At 39.1% G+C, this 9,902-nt stretch overlaps 2 protein-coding genes and 2 pseudogenes across 2 annotated transcripts; 1 reads left to right on the top strand and 3 right to left on the bottom strand.

Moving 5' to 3' along the window:
- Positions 1–1,518: 1,518 nt before the first annotated feature.
- LOC105450380 lies at positions 1,519–3,317 on the bottom strand. Its single transcript, XM_011690176.1, has 2 exons — positions 3,144–3,317; positions 1,519–1,722 (listed from the first exon to the last, which is right to left on the bottom strand). The coding sequence occupies exons 1-2, from the start codon at positions 3,315–3,317 to the stop codon at positions 1,519–1,521; spliced, it is 378 nt and encodes a 125-aa protein (XP_011688478.1).
- Positions 3,318–3,492: 175 nt separating this feature from the next.
- On the bottom strand, positions 3,493–3,907 carry LOC105450385 (annotated as a pseudogene).
- Positions 3,908–4,906: 999 nt separating this feature from the next.
- On the bottom strand, positions 4,907–5,902 carry LOC105450396 (annotated as a pseudogene).
- Positions 5,903–6,743: 841 nt separating this feature from the next.
- Positions 6,744–7,482, top strand: LOC105448879. The gene is made up of 2 exons (XM_011687725.1): positions 6,744–7,127; positions 7,184–7,482. Exons 1-2 carry the CDS (start codon positions 7,084–7,086, stop codon positions 7,461–7,463), a joined length of 324 nt encoding a protein of 107 aa, XP_011686027.1. The 5' UTR covers positions 6,744–7,083; the 3' UTR covers positions 7,464–7,482.
- The last annotated feature ends 2,420 nt before the right edge of the window (positions 7,483–9,902 follow it).

Raw genomic sequence — 9,902 nt, forward strand, 5'->3', positions numbered from 1 at the left:
ATCACCATCGGAATTGCTTTCTTCAAGCGATTCTACAATATGTTTTGCGCTACGCAAATTATATGTCTCTTGTCCCGATCCTTCAGCCATTCTATAAAAATATATGACAAGTTATATTTTTCATTCTTTTATAATAACCATTTTATAATTTTTTCTATTTTTTTATTTCTTGTAATATGCTACTTTTCATTCAATTTTTATATATATATTATGTCAAAAATCACGTTTTTTTTACAAATAATGTTATAATTTCAAAAGAATTAATAAATGATAGTTAGTATACAAAAAATACTTACTTTTAATGAGGATAGCGTCTACGAATGAAAAAAACTAGGCACCGATCTGGCACACACTATTTTACATACAAGTGCACCACAACAAACTTCCGTAGTTCATATCTCGTCAATCTGCAAGAGACTGAGGCTGTGCATGTTCGAACCTGACACCTGAGGTTCCGGGCATATTTAACGTAGTGGGGATAAGCCGCGACAGATGTCTCTGTGCAAATGCCAGCAATTTGAAAATTTTCGCGGTGCGAATTCGCACTCATGTACGGTTTGAAAGTTAAAACAAAAATATCTGGGAACTGTCCTGAGCGGTAAAAAAAAGTGGTCAACATAGACGACGTTTACGGAGTCTATTTTAGCGATGACGGAACGAAGTTCGGCGACAAACGTATCGCCTTGGATAGAAACGATAATATAATCATAGACGGGAAAAGTTATGCAGAAATACCTGAACTTTACGAATTGATTTTCATGTTTTATCCTAACAAAGTTGCCTACACTGACAAAGACCTACAGAAATATCAGAGTATTCTATTAGCTACAAACACGTATAGACGCGATCGCAGCGCGCGGGTTTAATTAATGGGTAACAAGGAACACAAGTATAAGAATATAATCGCACTTCTGCTGTCAAAAGTTATAAAAAGTGGTAAAAAAAGTTAGAAATGGTATACCACGCACCATGACAGTGAACGATAGCAAGATTAAGTACATTCATTGGGACGATCGCAACAAGCTTGTAGATTGCCTCCGATTGCTCGAGGCCTTGCGTCGAGCTGGTCACAATGCGCACGAGATGCTGTCGAGGAACTTCGCGAGGTTGGTATTATTATAAATTAGACGACGCAGTACGAATCATTAGTCGATATCGAAATGCCGATCAACAAGTTTGGAACGTCGCTCGGAATAGGTGGAACAAGTTTGTACTACCAATTGAGCGGACTACTCAGAAATTACGTGCGCGATAACACTCTATGTGTAGTTGCAACCGACTTTAACGCAAAGTCACGCAAGATACCACGTGTAGCGCTGCCAGTAGATGATAGCGATTGCCAACAAACGTTTCGTGCAACAGACGATGCAAGTTTTGAAAGATCGACAGGACGAAATCGAGAGGACTACCGTGCTTCAAAATAATACGCAAATGCTGATTAATGAGCTTCGAAAGTCAATTCAAGAAACGCATCATCGCGCTGAATCGAAAAGACTTGAACACGTCTAAGAAGAAATGTCACGAGAATGTCAGCAGCTGATCGAGGAACTGTACGCTGCCGCGAGAAGAAATTTTCCACAAAGACGCGTCATAATTTGCGGATACGATGATCTGTGGCAGGGGGATGTGTTCGAGATGCATTCTTATACGCGATTCAACAGAGGTCATCACTGCATTCTCACTGTTATCGATGTGCTGAGTAAGCATGCATGGGTCATACCTCTCAAGGTCAAAAACGGAAATGAAGTGACTACAGCGATCGCCGAGATAATTCGAAACGATGGAAGATGCCGAAAACATTTACAGACCGATAGGGGAAAGAAATTTTATAACGCTAACGTGCAGAATCTCTTAAAAAAACATGATATCAATCACTATTCTACATATTTTGTAATGAAGGCATCGGTCGTCGAGCGGTTCAATCGTACGTTGAAAAACAGCATGTGGAAGCGGTTTACACAGAATAAAAACTATAGATGGATCGATTTGCTACCGCGTCTCATGTCAGAATACAACGCGCGAAAGCATCGAACTATCGGTATGCAACCCATCGACGTCACCCCCGCGATCGCCAACAAACTCTTAACCACGGTGTATAACCGTGTATGTAAAGATCGCCACACCCGCGCTAATCAAAGTGGGTGACTCGGTACGTGTGAGTAAATTCAAGACAATTTTTCAGAAGGGTTGCACGCCAAATTGGACCGGAAATGTTTAAAATCAACAAAATGCAGAAAACTAATCCTGTAACGTATTTGTTAGAGGATTCCAGTGGAAAACCCATAGCCGGAGAATTCTACGAATATGAACTGCATCGCGTTACTAATCCCGACGTGTACCTCGTTGAAAAAGTTTTGCGCAAAAGAGGTAATGAGATATACGTGAAATAGTTGGGATTCGACAATTCGCATAATTCATGGATACGCAAGGATAACGTGTTGTAAAATAAATTTATATCACAAAATTGTTTTTTTCCTTATATGCATAAAATATTATGTTTATTACAAATATACGGTATGAGTTTATTACAAATAGACAAGTATACAACATAAATATGCAATACAAAGTTATTATTTACAATGGTATCTTATAATGTCCCCATGATAGAATGATCGGTAGAATCAGACACAATGTACCATATTGCTCATCATCGTATGGACTTAGAGCGAGCTTCGTCTCGGAAATCGTTCAACTTTGATCTTATGCAAGATTGCTGTCGCGTCATTTCGATTTCGTCCAGCAGATATCGCACGTAATCGTTGAATGTTATCGACTTTGCTACAACATTACTCTTGACACCTTTTACCTTTTTTGTATCTTTTTTACCATCGACGCGCAAGGCATACATCTTTGCTCTTAGCTCGACGAATTCGGTCATGATTGTGCCGTTGTTTTCATCCTTCATCAGGCCTTTTTATTCACGAGCGGAATACCATACACATTATGAACCGCGTAATCGCTCGTATCAAATTTCCTATTAATGTCGCGCTTCATGATTTCATACACATCGTCACATTTGATGTGGTAAATGAAACTATTTGTATCAGTGTACATAACTTTACACTTTTCTTGAAAAGAAGGTAACATGTAATCGTAGTGAAATTCGTACAAACAGGTCTTGGATGTGTCGAGGATACACATACCCACGTTGGTTTGTTGAACTTCACCTCGAGTTTGCGCATTTCTATCGCGATCAAATTCTCCGAAGAGACGCTACGACTGTGAAAATTCGGTTTCGCGATCATTGCCTCCGCATCAAATCTGCCTTCCCATTTCGTTAAAAACCGCACATCGACGTGATTGTGTACATTCTCCATGGTTTTGCCAAATACGCGCGTTATTCATCAATTTGTACAAATTCTTTTCAAATTCGTTCGTGACTAATGTTCTAAATTTCGTATTTAGTTCGATATAATCACGAAGCCATGGGGATTTCGCGAATTGTAATACGCAATGAATCTTTGCAATATGAAGGCCGTGACGACTACATTGTTACAGAGTGCGATAATGTATAACGTAACGCTTCTTATCGTATACAGTTGCGAGGAGCTTGTCCTGCCGCTTGCCGGGCGGCTTATCACGCGTCAGACAGATCGGTAGGTCAGTGTGCGCATCGTGAAGATATTGCGGGTACTTTAAATCTACCTCGAGAATATAGCCAATCAAGGAATCTAACGCGACATCCATAACATTAAAATTTGTTGTAACGTCGTTGATTCATTGAAAATCTCTGTACGGCAATGGTTGACACATTGCCCAGCCGTATAAATTGTTTACATCGAAATACATTAAGTACAATGACGGTTTTGATCGGATCATACGATTGCATGTATTTGTTGGTCCGCGCATATCTCTCGAAACATTGATTCAAACCACTGCGTATACCGCGTTCGACGAACATGACCATGTCTATGTCGGTCAGCAATTTAAAATTGATTCTCGTATGTTTTAGCATCGCGTCCCACGTAAATAAAAATAGAGTAAAATAGTACGCAAGGTCAAGTACATAACTTCTGACGCAACTATCGCGAAAATTTTCAAAGATATCTGCCAACAATAAGACATCTGTTTTCAAATTCAAATCGCTGTACTCGCCGAGCGTTTGGATAGACAATCGCCGCCACACCGTGCAGGCGTGTGCGTAATCGCTGTCGAATACCGTGTCACTTGTTAATGAACTGTAGAACGAATCGTGCGGCGGTTAACATTTATCGTCCAATTTTTCGACACTGTCAATATACTGTATGGAAATACACCTTTTCTTGTAAGAAGATTGAAATTTTCTGCGGACAAATTACAGTATTTGCGTTGCAATATTCTCAGTTTCTCTTTGCTGAGATTTGACGCCAATTTGTTGAGACTGAAACTGAGAAATTTATATGAATCGATGAATCGCAATTTTATACAAATATTTTGTCCTTTTTATCCTCGGTGCTTTGAACATATTTTGAAAACAATATATATTTTTCTTTTGTTATTGGAAGTAGATCTACACGGCTCTTGTATGCTGCAGCTATTTCCTTGATAACAAAATGCGCATCGTAGCCGGACAAATTGTGAAAAACTACGGGAATGTAATGCGAATCTTGATAATTTAAGTTGCAATTTGAATGCGCCGGACCTCTGTATCGCCCGGTTAAATGGCAGTGATCGCGTACCCGCGAGTCGTCAAGCGCGAACGGTTTCTCGCACACGTGACAGTGTGTGGCGTTGTAAAAATCTTTCCCAATCGTTTCGCGTGAAATCAGCCATGGGTACATTACTGGGATAGAATAGATTTTACTCTGTGTGCTAAACATCTGAGTTCATCGGCGAACTATGCAACGCAATCTGTATCGCGACAAAACTGATACGTTGATAACACATCGTTGTACGCGCAGTGCACGTAATTACCTATGCTAAATACTCAATGATGCTGATATTTGTAGTTCGGTGTTTCCGGATTTCTCTCTATTTTTTCCAGGATACATTCCAGGTCGGCGTACACGACAAACGGAACACATTCCTTCCTGCTGTAGTTGTTAAAACTCAGCCACTTGTCATCTTCGCTCTGTAACCTGATCGGCGCATTCGTTCATCTCCCTGCAGTCTACAGTGTGGACTTCCAACTTTTCGAACTGAAATAATGTAGACACCTGAATAATCAATTTATTAGATTTACGTAATGATTTAAAAAAATTTTTATTACATGTATACAGATCTATCGCAAATGTATTTCTTATTCTTCTTTTTGCTCAGTTGCGAGCTCACGAGGCGGGACAAATTCTTGATCCATGTGAAATGTCCCACACCATCTTTCTCTACATACAGTAAGTTGACGTGCTTCTCCTTCTTCGTATCAGCAAGACGAATCGGTAAGATCGATATTTGTTCCTTCTTCTCGATGGTATATACATTGATGGATTGCGTTGAGGTTCTCAAATATTTTTATTCAACTTAAAGTCAGGAGAATTGAATGCCTTTGAGATTTAACACAGATTTATAATGCGGATACGAGAATTCCAGGTCTGTGTTACATTTAGCTGGATATAGATCTGCCACCACTGACCACGCGAAACATGCATTGTCCATAGGTCACACGTTCACGACCGCTCTCTTTGTCATAATTTTTCGCGGTGGATATGACACCTGGATATGACACCCCGCGTGCAAAGGTTTAAACGTATTTACATTAACTAACAAGTTCAGTATACGTGATAATGCCCACCCGCTTTCATGTTCTTGGAATTCTTCCAGCGACACTAAGGTAGGTTCAACAACACGCAAATCGTACCACACGCGTAAATCGGAACAAAGATAGAGTTCACAATTTCTCGTGATAACACTTTTATTCTCACGTTTGTTCCGTTCCGAATTCACCGTTGAATACAGTGTTTATCTTGATGTTATTATATCTCTGCATAACATTCCGCACATGTTCGAGCACAATTTCTCGCGCATCTTCCAGAAACTATCAAGGTTCAATGTATCTAGAATTTATAACTGCACTGGTCAGTATACGGCTTTCAAAAGCTGCGTCTATTTCACGCTATCTGAGTCCCGCGTCGTATCCTGTGCCCATATGCACGAACCGTCTGCGCACCGAATCTTTCAAACTTTCGAGTCGTGCGATACAAACGATGATAGATTGTCTCACACGGATAATCGCGGATGTTGATTTCGATTCTGTTTATCAAGCGAATCGATAAATTCGTTGACACGCTGTTCGCACGCGATAAAATCTTCTTGCGTAATCAGCCGGGTGGCTTGCTCGTCCAGATTTCACATCGTTTGCTCCATTCTCTTTGGCACGAATACACTGACAAATACAGTATTTTGCAATGTTTTTTACAGCAGTTCTCACTTTGTGCAAATAGGACTTGGTATTATTTGATACAATGTACATTTTCATGTACGACTCGTAGCTTCCAGTCTCACTATTGACGAGGTATATCAAAATCTTTGCATTATATATGCTGAAACTAATGGGAGTTGCTAACTTTTCGCAAATGTTGCAGATGTCATTTGATTTCGCGATGTAAGCTGCATGCAGCTGCCGTACATTGGCGCTTGGTCAAATTGTTGAATTGCATTTTTAACACGTGTTCGAAGAGGTGACCGCGAGGTATTTTGATTGTCATTGAAAAAATCTTATAATTATATCTTATATTAATCTTATATTATATTACACATATCTATTGTGTCATAGCCGCCGTTCATCGGCGCTTGGTCAAATTGTTGAATTGCATTTTTAACACGTATTCGATGCGATGATCTCACCGCGAGACATTTTAATTGTCCTTGAAAAAAATCTTATAATACGCAAATCTATTGTGTCGTTGTTGTCGTACATCAATGCTTCACCAAAATGCTGAACTGCATTTTTAATATGTGTTCGATGATGTGATCTCATTGAAACACATTATGATTGTGCTCGAAAAATCTTATATTAGACTTACGTAAAATTATATCAAACTTTGTCGCAGCGAGTTGGAGGGGAGTTTAGATAAAAGTATGAGGTATCGCGATTTTGTCAGTTGCACTTTGATAGGCGTACTTGAAAGAACAGTTTGACAAAGTGGTAATAGAGTGGATAGACTAGATATGAATTATTACGTTCCGATGATGGAAGAAGCGTTCGAGAGACCGTAAGTTTTAATAAATTATTTATATTTTATCTGTACTTAATTATATTCTTTTACAGTATTTCATCTCATAATTTGAAATTACCTCCTATATTGGAAAGAAGATTTGCTCTAACACCGACTGCTTTTAAATATCTGGATATTGGAATCAGCGTAGGACCTGTGTTATATGTGGAAATAATTATCAGTGACAACCGAGACAATCACATTATCTTGCCTTACGGAATGTGGAAGATGTTCATCAAAAGACGTATGGACATTGAACGATTTTTGCAGTCAAGCGTTCCGTCATCGCTAACAATTCAAGATCTGGTTGTAGAACTTGTAAAAATACTGTAAGAAAAATATTGTAAAATTTACACTGAATGATACTTGTATGTATATGAAGCCGTCAACTATGCTTTTTATATTCGAACTCGAACATTGCATTGAGCACGTATGCTTTGAATTAAGTAAAATACACATGCTGTTAGTGAAAAGTTTAAGCAGTTTATCCTTTATTTACGTCCAAATAGTGTTGTGAATAAAGACGATGCGATAAATATTTTGCGTAAGATGTATGATAAAACTTCGCTTATTGATTGTGAATTATTAGCTTACACATTAGATTATATTGTGTACGATGCGTTGCATAACTAAATGTGCATTAAATATATACATCATATGTTGAATTATTTCGTTCCTTTTACCTTTTCCCGCGTCATTCAATTACATGTGATATCGTGTGAGAGAACGCGCGCGAAAATTGCGGGAGGGAGAGAACGCGAGCGATAACCACGGGTTGGGACGGAGAAACCGCGGGGTGGGACGGCGGGCCCGCGATGTTACGAGGCGAAGCCACGTAAGATATAATATCGAAGTAAATCGACAACCGTTCACTTACAAAATACTTTATTCTGGACAATAACAAGACGAGGTGTATTCGCTACGAGAGACGACATAGAACTAAACTGTTCGTTCAAGGGAGACCTTCGTTTAGAGTCTCGCGGGTGGAGCATTTATATAGAATAAACAATAGATACAGAAAGTGTAAGCATTTATGTTTATTATGGCTAGGCTAGGTTGTGTTAGGACCCAAACATAAGGTCTGCTTAGGAACTCAAAAGAACCATCGATAACGTGCGGCACGTAACAGCGAGCGCGGCGGCGGCGACGCAGACATCACCGACGACGCGGTATTACACTTCCCCGCGGACCCCGCACCCGCACCCACGGTGCGGTATCTCTCTTCCCCGCGGACCCCGCATCACGGACGCGGGGTCTTTTTCCCCGCGACACCGGCACCAACGACGCGGTATTCCTCTTCCCTGCGAACCCGCACCCACGACGTGGTATCCCTCTTCCCCGCGGATCCCGCACCCACAGTTAGGCCTGCCGTAGAAGCGGCTCCCTCCTTCCCTACGATCACGCTAGACCGAGAATCGTCTGTGCAGTTTCCCTCCCCGCGACTTCCCCGCGCCCTGCGGACCCCCTCGCCCCGTGGACCCCCACGGAGCCCCGTGGATTAGAGCCGGCCTTTATTAGCTACTAAAATACATTATAACATAATAATTTTGTTATACTTACTATATGGTCCTATAATGCGTTGATATTTTTGCGATTTCTATTTATTACTTGGATTACTCTTTTTCATTATTGCTGCTCTTATATTTGTTTCTTTTAGAGGCCATTTAAATGTCTCATTTTCCTTATTTACCCAACTTTGTGGTACTATTGAGCATCAATCCTTATAAAATATAATAATACGTCTAAGAAATGAAAATACCCAGCACAAGGACGTTCTAAGGACGTTCCCAGGGTGTCCAGGACGGGATTTGAGGACGTTCTCAGAATGTCCTATTTTCATCTAGGGATGTCCTAAGGACGTCCTGTGGTATAGCAATTGATCGCCTCATCGTGTCCTCAGGAAGTCCTGAAGACGTCCACAGGACGTCCAGGACAGGTACTGAGGACATCCTCAGAAGGTCTTATTTTCATCCAGGGATGTCCTAAGGACATCCTGTGGTATAGCAAATGAGCACCTCATCCCCATATATTATTTTAACAAAAAAATTTTTTTTTAAATAATTAATTACATATTTATTATTTGTAGAGTTTAATTTGTTTTGCATGTTTTATTATTATTATTAATTACAATTTATACGCAGATTTATAATTTTTGAAAACACATCGAAATATTCGAGATTCAAATCTGGATCCCTAGAACATTAGACTTGTACGCTAACGCTGAGCTAATGATACTTTGTACAAAGGGGTTATTCTTTCCATTATATAGATGCCAGAATAAAGTATAAAATATCTCGTAAACTATTGATTTTTCAATAATTCCACTATTTTTATATGCAGAATAATTAAAGGAATTATATTACTAGTTAATTTCCTTTTTCACGAGGTCTTAAAATAAGACACAATTTTGGTATCGTTTTCTTATTTCAGTTAATTTTACATAGCTTATTTGATATTGTCTTTCTTAAAATATTGAGCAATAAAAACATTTTATATGTACAAGTTGTTTTTATAATTTTGTTCTTCAAATGTACAGAAAATTTTATTGATGCTGTTTCATTCTGTAACATAGTAATGTAAAATTTTTGATCATGTGTATTTTATATATAAGTATTTATATATGTACACTGCTCAAAAAAATTATGGCATAGAAAAATTTTGAGCAAAAATTGGTCAACTTTGATTAATGGTAACTCCGCGAAAAATCATCGTAAAATAATAAACTTTTTTTCAAATGAAAGCTTGAAATCTCTACTTTAAGATACTGTGAGT

This window comes from Wasmannia auropunctata, unplaced genomic scaffold (assembly GCF_000956235.1).
Source record: "Wasmannia auropunctata unplaced genomic scaffold, wasmannia.A_1.0 LD336111.1, whole genome shotgun sequence".
NCBI classification, from domain to species: domain Eukaryota; kingdom Metazoa; phylum Arthropoda; class Insecta; order Hymenoptera; family Formicidae; genus Wasmannia; species Wasmannia auropunctata.

Coding starts and splice junctions, on each gene's coding strand:
- LOC105450380 (XM_011690176.1), bottom strand. CDS start 3,317: ATGGAGAATGTACACAATCACGTCGATGTGCGGTTTTTAACGAAATGG. Junction 1,723..3,143: donor AGTTCAACAAACCAACGTGG/GTATGTGTATCC, acceptor TTTGACCTTGAG/AGGTATGACCCATGCATGCT.
- LOC105448879 (XM_011687725.1), top strand. CDS start 7,084: ATGAATTATTACGTTCCGATGATGGAAGAAGCGTTCGAGAGACC. Junction 7,128..7,183: donor GAAGAAGCGTTCGAGAGACC/GTAAGTTTTAAT, acceptor ATTCTTTTACAG/TATTTCATCTCATAATTTGA.